The 15,213-nt window shown below is 34.6% G+C and overlaps 1 protein-coding gene across 21 annotated transcripts in view; it reads right to left on the bottom strand.

Annotated features, from left to right (window-relative positions):
• NRXN1 (neurexin 1) overlaps nucleotides 1-15,213 on the bottom strand; it is a 1,215,464-nt gene that overhangs the window by 347,411 nt on the left and 852,840 nt on the right. For all 21 annotated transcript variants that reach the window (XM_068971240.1, XM_068971223.1, XM_068971278.1 and 18 more), the window contains one exon: nucleotides 4,351-4,532. In XM_068971240.1, coding sequence (XP_068827341.1) covers nucleotides 4,351-4,532 — 182 coding nt within the window. The remainder of the gene's footprint in view (nucleotides 1-4,350; nucleotides 4,533-15,213) is intronic.

Below are 15,213 nucleotides of genomic sequence, written 5' to 3'. Positions count from 1 at the left end.
ATTTGTAGGTATATCTCATAAATAATGAAAAAAATAAATTTATGTTTTTGCTTATTGCCTCTAAGAAATTATCATATTTAATATGATTAAATAATCAATATTAATTTAAATGTGTAAAACAGAACACTTTACAGTTCATAAGTTTCTTTTTTCATATTCTTTACCTTAAAAACCTATCAATTATCCACATTCTTATAAATACGATTGCAGATAAAGGGAAGAAATGGAGCTCTACCAAGATGGAGAAATAACCAAGAAACACTAGTCACTCTAGGACAAGGTGTGTTTACTATAAAGAATACAAGCTACCTGGTAACCAGGGTCCCAATGGGCTTTTCATTCATCTATCTAACTAATGTTTATTGAGATAAGTACTAAGTGGTGAGCTCAATTATTTTTGAATCCACAGAGTCTTTAACATAGGCTGGAACCTATAAGTTGCTCAGAAAATATTTCTACACAGACTTCTAGTATGTACTTACATGAATGACAAAAAGTCACATTTCTACATTACGTTATTTTTTCTTATTAGTCATCATTATTATAAATTTTGTTCTATGCCATCAGAAAGCTTATCTTTATTTGAAGATAATGGACAGATACAAAATGACTGGAGAACAATTCATGATAAAAGTGAATTACAAAAAATGAGATAACTATTTAGGAGAGAGTATCACTCATTCAACAAAAACTCTCCCCACAGACTTAATTCAACTACCATGGTCAATTATTAGCTGGAATATTCATAAAACAACATCAATAAAAATGTGTAACTTTTCAATAAAACAGCTGATATGCATCAGGTGCTACACTTTTTATACATTGTAAACAAGAAATTAGATAAACTTACTCAGTTATGTAGAAACAGTTGCATCTATGACTTAACTGAAAATTTTGAAGACTGAATATTGAGTTTATATTTAACTTAAGCTACACTATTTTCAACATATAATTCATTTTTTATTATTTCAGAAAACATTTCTGAATACAAGAATACGTTAATTAATAGCCCCTTACTTCTTGTCTTTCTCTTCCTCTCATCCCCTCCTAAAACCCTATACATTTCAATAGCAATATCATATGGCTTTGAGGTTAACAGTGGTAGAATTAATACTAATATGGCAAAAAAATCCATCTGTAAAAACTAGGTCACCTGAGTCAAAAATTATTTTATTCTAATTTATTATATTTTTAAGAGTATAGTTAATCAAAATTGAAATATGGTGATATTTTTAAGTAAGATCAAACATGATCATTTGAAAAGAATGGATAATAATGTCAGATATTCACAACTTCATTGAAATTATATGTCAATCAGATTTTAAAGTAAATCAGATTTAAAGTAATCAGATTATGAAGTAACATTACACAATTCAGCAAGACTGGAGCACCTTTTAATACATGCAATTAACTTTCCTGCTTCTTGGTTAATTTCATTAATTAAGGGCATAAATAGTGATTTTTAGGTAAGATAAATCCATAGTTTATACATGGCTGAACTTGAAGGTTTATAGACATTTTCTTAGAAGTTAATGGATAACCAACATTTCTAACTTTTATAGATTAAATATGTCTGTGATATCATCAGGTTAATTTTTAAGTCAGTCATATTTATAAACTAAAATCAAACAATGGTAATAATCTTTCTGCAATTACTGTTTTCATTTTATATTTCAATTCTGAAAGAAGCAGAAGAAATTATTTGGTAAAAATCAGGATAAATTCAAAGGCATGTAAACCATTTGATAAAATATTCCTTGAATATTCCCAAATCTAAGTATCATCATTAAGAATACTTCTGCTTCTATCAGCCATGGGCATCAACTTTGATTCTTTTCCATTTAATTTTCCCTTCTGTTCCTGTCTTCCATCCCTCTCTTTTACTATCTCTCTCTTTTTTCTTCTTAAAAAAAAAAAAAAAATATATATATATATATACACACACATACATACATATATATAACTCCTCTTTCTCGTCCTCTTCCATGTACCCAACATTATGGGAAAGAGTTAAAAGTAAACTTCAGAAATGAAAATAAAACCGCGGGCTTTATTTTATTTGTATGTTGGAAACGTCAAAAAAAAGTAACTTATTTCCATGTAAGCAACTTGCTGAGTCACTAATGGCTGATCATTATTTGTAGGGAACAAGAGAAAAGGAGGGGGAAATAGAAAATTTTAGCTGGCCAGATCTGGACTAAGATTGGGTCCTAGTAGTTGACAAAGGAGTGAGTAGGGCTGATTACCAATGGTGTTTGCTAATCCCAGGGAACTAACATCCATTTTCAACTTCCTAGTCAAGGACAGGCTAGGATTAAGAAAGGGTTTGAATATAGCAAATCCAAGAAGAAGGGTGTTAGAAACAGACCTGCATCCAAAGCGGACAGTCAGGCAAGACCAAAAGAAGAGATTCAGAATGAAGAGGGCCTCACAGGACATCTATCAGAAATCTATGGCCAATAAAGAAGTGTAGAAAGGTTCTGAGAGGGCATGGACACCTAAAAGTCAACCTTTTACATATAAAGGGACTCTAAGGCCACAGTTGATCAAAATTGGAAAGAAATACACATTGTTGTCGACTAAAACCCTCTGACCATAAAACAAACAGTGATTTGAGTAATTCAATAACAAAACCCCTTATGATGTGAGAGTGATCAGTGTAGAACCTTTTCTCAGGGTAAATGTGTAATTGGTTATGGATCAATATGTAATTTATTTCAGGAGGAAAACCTCTTGCTTTCTTTTTTATTTATTTATTTTCAAAGTAGCAAGTCTCTTAAATCAGAATGGAGCAAATGCATTTGGAAAGTTGAGATGACTCTAAATAGCAAGATTCCTTACTGCATTAGTTATCTCAGCTGATCACTTATTTATGATGCCATAAAAATCCAGATGCCTTCAATACTGATTGTTAGATATTTGCAGAAAGGCAGCTAAATTAATTTTTCAAGGATTCTCATTTTGACAACTTTATTTTGAATTGAAAATCTACGATGATTCAATAGTCATTGTGTTGAGAGGGGTTTTTTGTTTTACTTTGTTTTCTTTTTTTTCTCCCAATATTAGCAATGAATTCAGCTTTTGTGGTCAGTTGTAAACCCTATTTAGCTTATTGGAAATTCTAGAAGTATAGCAGAAAACAAAGATTAATAAATAAATAGAACTTTGAAAATTAAGACCCTGCAAATCTGTGATAATGTATTTTGGTATTTGGTGGTTTTCCTAATCATTTTAGGATGAAACCCTGAAGGCAGGTCTGAAAGAACATGTTGACCTAATTAAAGATCTTCTGAGACACTGGTGCAGGTAACAGAAGAACTTGCATGATAAATAAAAGCTAAACAAAATAAACTTATGTGATCACATAAGGCAGAAGAGAGAAATTAAACCTCAAGAACAGAAAGAGGAATGAAGAGGTTTATATGCTTCTACATTTTCCAGAAGATAGTTTATTTAGAACTATGATGATAACCCTCTAGGGTTTTTGAATGTATGATAATTTATTATGGGTGTTATTTTGATACATCAATAAAATATGACTATTTCTTATTGATAAAAGACCACATGGTTCTTTGAAAATATTGTAAGGACATAAGAAGATACAGAATTGAAACCAAACAAATTAGTAACTCTCTGACTGCAGAGATATAAGGAAGAGTCCCCAAGCTATAGTCAGTTATGACAACTTTAAAACTTGAATAGAAAAGCTTTTCATTCACTATTATTTAATTATAATTAAATTCTTGTGTGAGGTTTAGGACTTAGAGACAATGTCTCATCCCAGGATATAAATGGCAAGAATCCATTGCATTTTCTTGATGTGTACATATCAAAAGGAGTATAAGATGGCATAGAAGTAATCTTTCTGCCTTTTTCTTTTATATCTCCAAATACCTTTGCCGATTCACTTCCTCTGTCCATTGCATGTAACTTTAGACTATTAAGAAAAGAATAAGGACACTGGATCCAAATCTGTTGATGTTACCAGAATTACAACCTCATGCTTCCAGCCAGATGGAATAATATCTACTGGACTATCATATTTCTACAAATTTAGGAAACCTGCCTAAAGTCACTAAAAACACACAAAGAGTAATTCCTTCTGGACAGAAAATTGAGAGGAATTCACACTTGAAAAAAGAACAGTCAAAAACATTTTTAAAAACAGTAATAGCTATAAGGCCTTATTACCCCTAGAGTATATTTATGCTTTCTATAATAAAGCACTAGTTGCTGTGGTGGGGCGGGGGATGGGGATGGGGGAAATGTCCAAAAAGCAGAGTTATATGTTATTTACAAAAAGCTAGCAGTAAAAGCTAAAAGCAGAATCTTTATTTTAGAAGTACTTACTATATGCAGCTCTAGGTAGTCACCCAGGCCAGAAGAACTGTCCACTCGCACCAATACAGCTTCTTTCTGAACAGTACTAAACCCTATGGCCAGTCTGTCTGCTCGCGTACTTGGCCGGTCATTAGGAGGCCACTTATACGTGATTTGTCCACCACCTTTGCTAAAGATATACGTTGTCCCAGCTGGAAAACAAAAACCAAAACCAATTAGTCCAAATATATCAGGGCATACTTTCCTATGTATTATTATGTTGACATATTAGTAAAGTATTAAATTTACAGTATGACAATCATAAATAAATAAAATAATAAAAACAGAAACCAACAACCTATGGCAAAGTGAATAAGCAAATAACAGATTATAATCATACATGTTAAAGAAAAAGTTTTTTTTTTTAATATCAAGGCAGCTTCATTTTTAACACACTCATTAAATCTACCAGCAGGTGTTTCAGAACAAACGAGAGATTACTGCTTTTCCACAGAGTTGGACAAGCATGCAATGTAATGGGGTTTTCTTTCTTCCTGCCAGTTAGAAAAAAATAATATAGTAGAAAACATTGACTTTGGCTGCTTCAAAAAGGAGCAGAAACATGTATTAACTTGTGTCTGAAACAAGAGCTGTGTGTAGGTGGGACAGGGTCATACAGCACAGCAAAGCAAATTGCAAGCATGCTACAAATCAACTTTTATGAAGAGAGGGCCTGTTCACATATGACAGATGATAACTAATGGATGAACAGCCATAAGACCAATAGTCATGTCAAGAAAATACAGATAATAGATCCCATCCATAGATGTCAGGTCTTACATAACACACAATATCTACTAGCTGTCAAACTATCCAGCTGCATAAAAAGATCCATTTTTCCCCAAAGCAAATGCTGGACTTACAACAATGAGAATGGCATAGCCTCATTTGCTAACTGTTCAAATTTTACTTTATGATGGTGATATCAGTAAAGTATCCATCTTGCTTTAAAAAGAGCTTTGTTCAAATGAGTCTCCTAAACATCCAATGTGTTAAAGTCCTATTTCATTGTAGCACAGACATCCACCTCATTACATGCAATAAAATTAATTATTTGAGTCAGAAATTTTGGAAGAGACATGTAAAGATAGACATAAAGGAGAATGAATCTTCCTCCATACTAAATAGGACCAGAGAAATATTTCTTTTATTATCCCAAGAATAGACTTTAAGGTACAATTTATAGAAGGGAGTATAGCTTTCCAATAACAAAAAGATGTTAGTATATATTTATTGTGTACCTACTATGTGCCAATATGGTAAGGGAAGCAATAAGATTAAATATCAAAGTTTGGCCTCAAAGTATCTTGAGTGTATGGAAATATAGCTTCTACCAAGAATAAGGATTGTATTAAAAGTTGAGTATACAGCTGTATATTTTCAAGGTATCTACATATTGCTCAGTTGCTCCGCAGTGGACGACTCTACAATCCCAATGACATGGCTCCTCTGTCCATGGAATTTTCCAGGCAGGAATACTAGAGTCAGTTGCCATTTCCTTCTCCAAAACAGTACACACAGAACATACCCTTAACTGTGGGTTTGGGCTGTGGGCTCTGGGAAAACAACTATAACAGACAACCTATGAGTGAATGTAAGTCACTCAGTCATATCTGACTCTTTGCAACCCGCCAGGCTCCTCTGTCCAAGGAATTCTCCAGGCAAGAATACTGGAGTGGGTAACCATGCCCTTCTCCAGAGGATTCCCAACCCAGGGTTTGCAGGTAGACTCTTTACCATCTGAGCCACCAGGGAAGCCCCAAAGCGCTGACAGGATATGAAGTCTTGTTTTCTATGTGCAAGCGTGCATGCATGCTCAGTCATTTATGACCCCATGGATTGTAGCCCGCCAGGCTCCTCTGTCTAAGAATTCTCCAGGCAAGAATAACAGAGTAGGTTGCCATTTCCTCCTCCTGGGGATCTTCCCAACCAGGGATTGAACCCTGGTCTCCTGCACTAGCAGGCAGATTCTTTACCACTGCACCACCCGGGAAGCCCACATTAAATTTCTATGAACCAAAAATAAATAGATTTCTATGAACCAAATTTATCAACTTAATGAAGTTGACTTAGTGTCACATTTATATACATTTAATTAAATAAGTGATGATATAATTCTTTTCCTCTTTTTATATTTTGGGGTCAATTACTCTTGGCATTCTGTCTGAAACTTTTCCATAGGTCCTTGAGAAACTCCAAAGAACCCTACAAAATGCCTGATGTGCCTGATTGATTAAATAGGCCTTGGTGTGTAGACCTACCACAATATTAACAAGAAAGCACAATTTGATAAATATTCTTCTGCTTGGTAACTATTGCAAATGATTAAGTATAAAATGCTTCTGAAAATTCTACATTGATAAAAACAGGACAAGAACATATAAAAGTAAAGGTTTCTTTAAAAAGAGAATGTGTTGGTGACCTCTGTTATGTACTTAATTGATTTTATTTTTCTCTTTTTAATTAACTTTGTCCTCTAATGACTATATATTGCAAATTAAAAATATTCAAGTAGAGATGTTACTTAACAATATAAAACAAATCTAAGGACTCAGATGTTTTCCAGAATCATCAGAGTAAGGGAGTCTGGCAAAGCAACAATACCATACATTATATGATCATTTTTAACATTAAAAACCACTTTTGCAACAATTGTTTTCATTTTCTCTTAACTTCTGTATGGAAAGTAGGGCAAGCATTACTCCCACAACACATCTGAGAAAATTCAGTCATAAGGATTAACTTGTTAACTAAAGTTGCAAACTTGGAAGAGCTAGTAGAAATCTAGTATCCAGATTCTACTCCTGTATTTTTTTTTTTAACAGAAATGTTTCTGTTACCATAACAAGACTGTCAAGAAAAAGTTAATTGGATATGTCAGTCTGAATTTATCAAGGCCAACTGCTATCATATTCGAATGTCTCATATCCATAAAGTGACATTTGCACCTCATGATCGTATACTGTCCTTTCACCTCACAATGCTTTTAAAGAAAGAAAGAAAAAAATAACATGCAAATGTGAAATGACAGAACATTTAATGTATGTAGATTAACATTTAGTTTAGGGTACACTTCCCAAACTTGTGGAACTATGAAAGTTTCCAGTTGCTCAGTTGCAGAACTTGAGGATAATAATTTAAAGGTTTATATTTTCAGTAAGATAAATGTCATAATGCAAATATCATTACTCAAGATTTGATTTCATCTCATATTTCAAAATTTTCCAATAAGTGTTAAGCCTTGGCAACTAGCATACCAGTAGCTACTCTGTCTTCCTTATAGTGACTTTCTAATTTTTCAAGTTTTGCCAAAACCAAGCAGAAACAAGTGTACTACCATGTGCCAAATATGCAATTATTTCTAGTGCCCTCTTTCCTCAGATATATCTGAAAATCAATCTCTATCCTTTTTTTCTTCTGTATGCACAATAGTGCATTGTAATGTACTCATCAGCACAATTCTATAAGTGAGAGACTCTGATGCCCAGCTCCCAACACAACTCTCTACACTTTCCTCTATAAGCGTCTTGGTTTAAAACAAAACAAAACAAAAAACCCATTTTGCATCAAACTCTATGTTCTCAAGAATCTACGTTCTTAACGTCCTCCTTCCATCAAGATAGAAAATTACAATGTACTCTATTTTGGTGACCTTAAAAATATGAGAATACTCCCACAATAAAATATAGATGACTAACATGTCAAAACCTACTTCATTTAACATGCATCTTTCTGAACCAAGGATATGAGGTATACTGTAGCAGAAGAGATCAGAAATTAAGAGTGCAAGTTTTAGACTCAGAAAGACCTGGTGCGAATTCCAACTGTATCATTTACCAGTTACTGACGTTGACTATGTTTTTATTCTCTTTAATTCTTGGGTTTCCTATCCTTGGGGATATTAACACTGCCTCATAGAGTTTGTCAGGAATAAATGAAACATTGCACAGTAAAGCCTCGGTCCAATGCCTGGCATATGGTAAATACTCAATACACTTTAAAGACAATGGATGATGTGTGCATGCATGTGCTCTGCTGTGGCTGTGTGCTCAGTAGCATCTGACTCTGCGACCCTTTGGACTATAACCCGCCAGGCTCCTCTGTCCATGGGATTTTTCAGGCAAGAAAACTGGAGTGAGTTGCCATTTCCTTCTCCAGGGGAACTTCTTAACCCAGGGATCGACCTCGCTCCTCTTGTGTCTCTGCATTGCAGGCAGATTCTCTACCCACTAAGCTATCAGGGAAGCCCATGTGTGTATTGAAATGAAGTGAAGTCGCTCAGTTGTGTCTGACTCTTTGCAACCCCCATGGACTTCTTTGCAACAGTTCATGAAATCTCCAGGCCAGAATACTGGAGTGGGTAGCCGTACCCTTCTCCAGGGGATCTTCCCATTGTAGGGACTGAACCCAGCTCTCCACACTGCAGGCAGATTCTTCACCATCTGAGCCACTAGGGAAGATATGTATGTTGACAATTTAAAATAACCAACATTGAAACATTGTTGTTTTAAGAGTCTTTAGAAATGTTTGATTCATTCAAAATTGTGTCAAACCAAATGCCTTTTAAGAAATGGCTTTCCTACATCCTGGTTTTTATTACACTTTTCAGTATTTTATTCCTTAGAATAGCGCTTTTGTCACATAAACCCATTCCATTATTATTTGCATTCACTAATAGTTGACAAAGGGAAGGATATTAAATTGCATCATTTTCATGAGAAAAAGAATATTAGTTCATTGCCATAAACCATCTAGCATGGTAAGATTTATAGCATGACACAAAAATTCGCTTTGTTAAATAAAGGGGGAAGCTATGCAAGATGAACTGCCATTTAGCTACATTTTTAAAAATTTTACTTTATAGGAACATGTTTTACTTTATTATATAAGTAAATTCAATGCACAGCAACAGTACATCTTAATCACAGTTCCAAGAGTTTTATCAACACAGAGAAGAACTTGGAGGAATGTGGTACATTTCTTATTTATGCATGTTTCTATATAGCAAGCGCTAGCACATCAGTGCCATGACTAATAATGGATTTATTGAAAATTAATCCTGACATCCATCACATCACTAAATGTATAGGTGACTCAAACTTAAAGTGGTTTTCAGCAATCCTCACATTTAAGCTATAGAGTAAGTCTATATTACTCATTCCAAATTCATTAACAAAGCTGGCTTAACCAGATACAAATTTAGTAGTGTCAACATACTTTACACTGCAATAAACATCTGTAAAAATTATACATGGGCTCTTACTTCTAATGTTTGAACTGCCTGTGATGTTATAATAAATGTATTTTTAGATTTTTACTTAATATCTATTTACATCAAGGGTCTCTCCCCTCCTTTTTCTTTCCAACCATCTCTACGTTAGCCTTATTTCTGCAAGTGCTAATACACTCCCTCCAACAGGTTGAACCTTTCTGAAGAAGAAAACCAATCAGCATGTACAGTTCTGCTTAATTATTGGTTGCCTTGGATCCTTGGAACATGAACAATAATATAATTAACTTCAGAATAGATTAGCTTCTAACTCATAACATAAGTATATGAATAAAATGTCCTTTTCTGAAAGCCTATAATTCTTTCAATGTCATCATGTAACCAACATGAAATATTCAGGCCATTATGATTCTATTAAGCTACAACTAAAGCAACTAGAAAAGGAAGAATTGGAGAACCCCAGAGTTAGTAGAAGGAAAGAAATCTTAAAAATTAGGGCAGAAATAAATGCAAAAGAAACAAAAGAGACCATAGCAAAAATCAACAAGGCCAAAAGCTGGTTCTTTGAAAGGATAAATAAAATTGACAAACCACTAGCCAGACTCATCAAGAAGCAAAGAGAGAAAAATCAAATCAATAAAATTAGAAATGAAAATGGAGAGATCACAACAGATGACACAGAAATACAAAAGATCATAAGAGACTACTATCAGCAGTTGTATGCCAATAAAATGGACAATGTGGAAGAAATGGACAAATTCTTAGAAAAGTACAATTTTCCAAAACTGAACCAGGAAGAAATAGAAAATCTTAACAGACCCATCACCAGCACGGAAATTGAAACTGTAATCAGAAATCTTCCAGCAAACAAAAGCCCAGGTCCAGACGGCTTCACAGCTGAATTCTACCAAAAATTTCGAGAAGAGCTAACACCTATCCTACTCAAACTCTTCCAGAAAATTGCAGAGGAAGGTAAACTTCCAAACTCATTCTATGAGGCCACCATCACCCTAATACCAAAACCTGACAAAGATGTCACAAAAAAAGAAAACTACAGGCCAATATCACTGATGAACATAGATGCAAAAATCCTCAACAAAATTCTAGCAATCAGAATCCAACAACATATTAAAAAGATCATACACCATGACCAAGTGGGCTTTATCCCAGGGATGCAAGGACTCTTCAATATCCACAAATCAATCAATGTAATTCACCACATTAACAAATTGAAAAATAAAAACCATATGATTATCTCAATAGATGCAGAGAAGGCCTTTGACAAAATTCAACATCCATTTATGATAAAAACTCTCCAGAAAGCAGGAATAGAAGGAACATACCTCAACATAATAAAAGCTATATATGACAAACCCACAGCAAACATTATCCTTAATGGTGAAAAATTGAAAGCATTTCCCCTAAAGTCAGGAACAAGACAAGGGTGTCCACTTTCACCGCTACTATTCAACATAGTTCTGGAAGTTTTGGCCACAGCAATCAGAGCAGAAAAAGAAATAAAAGGAATCCAAATTGGAAAAGAAGAAGTAAAACTCTCACTGTTTGCAGATGACATGATCCTCTACATGGAAAACCCTAAAGACTCCACCAGAAAATTACTAGAGCTCATCAATGAATATAGTAAAGTTGCAGGATATAAAATCAACACACAGAAATCCCTTGCATTCCTATACACTAATAATGAGAAAGTAGAAAAAGAAATTAAGGAAACAATTCCATTCACCATTGCAACAAAAAGAATAAAATACTTAGGAATATATCTACCCAAAGAAACTAAAGACCTATATATAGAAAACTATAAAACACTGATGAAAGAAATCAAAGAGGACACTAATAGATGGAGAAATATACCATGTTCATGGATTGGAAGAATCAATATAGTGAAAATGAGTATACTACCCAAAGCAATTTACAAATTCAACGCAATCCCTATCAAGCTACCAGCCATATTTTTCACAGAACTAGAACAAATAATTTCAAGATTTGTATGGAAATACAAAAAACCTCGAATAGCCAAAGCAATCTTGAGAAAGAAGAATGGAACTGGAGGAATCAACTTGCCTGACTTCAGGCTCTACTACAAAGCCACAGTCATCAAAACAGTATGGTACTGGCACAAAGACAGACATATAGATCAATGGAACAAAATAGAAAGCCCAGAGATAAATCCACACACATATGGACACCTTATCTTTGACAAAGGAGGCAAGAATATACAATGGAGTAAAGACAATCTCTTTAACAAGTGGTGCTGGGAAAACTGGTCAACCACTTGTAAAAGAATGAAACTAGATCACTTTCTAACACCGCACACAAAAATAAACTCAAAATGGATTAAAGATCTAAATGTAAGACCAGAAACTATAAAACTCCTAGAGGAGAATATAGGCAAAACACTCTCAGACATAAATCACAGCAGGATCCTCTATGATCCACCTCCCAGAATTCTGGAAATAAAAGCAAAAATAAACAAATGGGATCTAATTAAAATTAAAAGCTTCTGCACAACAAAGGAAAATATACGCAAGGTGAAAAGACAGCCTTCTGAATGGGAGAAAATAATAGCAAATGAAGCAACTGACAAACAACTAATCTCAAAAATATACAAGCAACTTATGCAGCTCCATTCCAGAAAAATAAATGACCCAATCAAAAAATGGGCCAAAGAACTAAATAGACATTTCTCCAAAGAAGACATACGGATGGCTAACAAACACATGAAAAGATGCTCAACATCACTCATTATCAGAGAAATGCAAATCAAAACCACAATGAGGTACCACTTCACACCAGTCAGAATGGCTGCGATCCAAAAATCTGCAAGCAATAAATGCTGGAGAGGGTGTGGAGAAAAGGGAACCCTCCTACACTGTTGGTGGGAATGCAAACTAGTACAGCCACTATGGAGAACAGTGTGGAGATTCCTTAAAAAATTGCAAATAGAACTACCTTATGACCCAGCAATCCCACTGCTGGGTATACACACCGAGGAAACCAGAATTGAAAGAGACACATGTACCCCAATGTTCATCGCAGCACTGTTTATAATAGCCAGGACATGGAAACAACCTAGATGTCCATCAGCAGATGAATGGATAAGAAAGCTGTGGTACATGTACACAATGGAGTATTACTCAGCCGTTAAAAAGAATTCATTTGAATCAGTTCTGATGAGATGGATGAAACTGGAGCCGATTATACAGAGTGAAGTAAGCCAGAAAGAAAAACACCAATACAGTATACTAACACATATATATGGAATTTAGAAAGATGGCAATGACGACCCTGTATGCAAGACAGGAAAAAAGACACAGCTGTGTATAACGGACTTTTGGACTCAGAGAGAGAGGGAGAGGGTGGGATGATTTGGGAGAATGGCATTCTATCATGTATACTATCATGTAAGAATTGAATCGCCAGTCTATGTCTGACGCAGGATACAGCATGCTTGGGGCTGGTGCATGGGGATCACCCACAGAGATGTTATGGGGAGGGAGGTGGGAGGGGGTTTCATGTTTGGGAACACATGTAAGAATTAAAGATTTTAAAATTTAATAAAAAAAAAAAATAAATAAATAAAAAAATAAAATAGTTAACTACAAGGACCTACTGTATAGCACAGGGAAGCCTACTCAAAACTCTGTAATAATCTTTATAGGAAAAGAATCTAAAATAGAGTGAATTTATGAGTTATATAACTGAGTCATTTTACTGTACCACTAAAACTACCACAACATTGTAAATCTACTCCAATAAAAAATTTTAAAAAGAAAAAAATAATAAAAAAAAATAAATGTAACAGGGACATAACACTTTTTTCCAGTGAAACTCTGCCAGGCAGTCAGATGGAAATTTAAAGAAAAACAGTTATAAATAAGGGGAGCTTTTATTTCTCCTACAACCTTGTCAAGACTGTTGCTTAATATCAATTTCTTAAACAATTTCTACCTATATGGAGCCATTATTCTGAATAAAGTTCACAGAAAACAAAAACAATAAGACCACCTTGTATTAAAAAAATAGGTCTAAAACTTGTAAAACAAATAGATGAATAAATCTGAAGAATCTTACTTGTATTCTAAAGCAACAATTTCTGTCTACATTAATGTAAATTCTTTGCAAGATCACAAAGAATTAAGTTGTGAGCACTATAAATTCCTAATTCCTAAAATTTCATATAAGAGCCTTAAAAATCAGGAAAGGTGGGCACTATATTAGGAGAGATGACTGGAATCAGAGTAACAGGAGTTTCTACCTATAATATGTAATCAACTCTAAATCTAAAAAGTAATAACACCAATTACCAATATTGAGAATAAGAGACAGCCCTCAATGCTACAGATGTAAGGGTGAAAAAAATGTTAGGAAAGAAAGGAAAATAAAGACTATTTATATCACAATTTGAGACTCCTGATGGAAGATGCAGACTTGGTAGAAATAACAAATACATTACAACTAGCTAAAGAGACTAGAAAATAAGACGAGGTTTTTACCCATACATCTTTGAGAAAAAGAGCAGGTAGGTCTTCAATGAAAAACAGGGCAAGAAACATGACATGTCACTGAAATGGCTTAGATACTGGCCTCGTAGCCTGAATCAGAGCAAAGAAAAGAAAGTCAACAAGAGTTTAGATAATCCCCAAAGAACCAAAGCCTTAAGAAAGTAACTCATGATGACATTTCAGATAGAAGGAGCATTGATATGGCACACTGCAGGTTCATCAGAACCCTAGACCTTGGGAATTAAGGACACTTATTGAATTTAAAAAAAGTTTTTTGAACATCTATTAAATTGAATGTAAGCTGACAAAACTGTGAGCACCCTGCTTCAAAAATTTTGTTAGCACTACACACACACACACACACACAGGGCTTCATTAAAAATTCATCATGAACTTGGTTCAAACTTTTTCTCAAAGATTCTTGAGCCCCATGAAATCAGGAGTTAGACTCTCAGGGTCCATGAGGACTCACTAGGCATTAAAAACTAATGTCTCCCAAAGTTTCAATGGGATCAAACAAGCCTGAACCACTCAAACTCCACAGCAGACCTATGAGCCGTGAAAGAAAAGAATCATTGCCACTAAGCCAGACCATATGAGTTTTAGCGTGGGTCCAGTCAAGGTACCATTTTAAAAAGAAAAATGGCATGAGCTTGTTAGTTGCTCAGTTGTGTCCAACTCATTGTGACCCCATGGACTGTAACTTGCCAGGTTCCGCTGTCCATGGGATTTCCCAGGCAAGAATACTGGAGTGGGTTGCCATTTCCTTCTCCACAGGGTCATCCTGACCCAGGGATTGAACCTGGGTCTCCTGCATTGCAAGCAGATTCTTTACTGTCTGAGCCACCAGGGAATTTTATTCTATAAGAAATTTTAAACAAGTTAAAACTCAAGAAAATGGAAGAGCAAAAAACTATCATGACTTCTATACGCTTAGTAATCACTTCTCTTAAAGGTAATTTCAATAGCAACTGTGCACTTCAATGACAAAGTAGTGAAGTTTCCCCTTTGCCTATTTGGCCCATAACTTTTCTCTAATAAAAGCCTTTTAAAATAAATATACTGTATTTTTCTGTAATA

The sequence above is a fragment of the Capricornis sumatraensis genome, chromosome 1, assembly GCF_032405125.1.
Source record: "Capricornis sumatraensis isolate serow.1 chromosome 1, serow.2, whole genome shotgun sequence".
In the NCBI taxonomy this organism is placed as follows: Eukaryota; Metazoa; Chordata; class Mammalia; order Artiodactyla; family Bovidae; genus Capricornis; species Capricornis sumatraensis.
The sequence above is the reverse complement of the archived record's forward strand: the minus strand, read 5'-3'. Positions and strand labels throughout refer to the sequence as shown.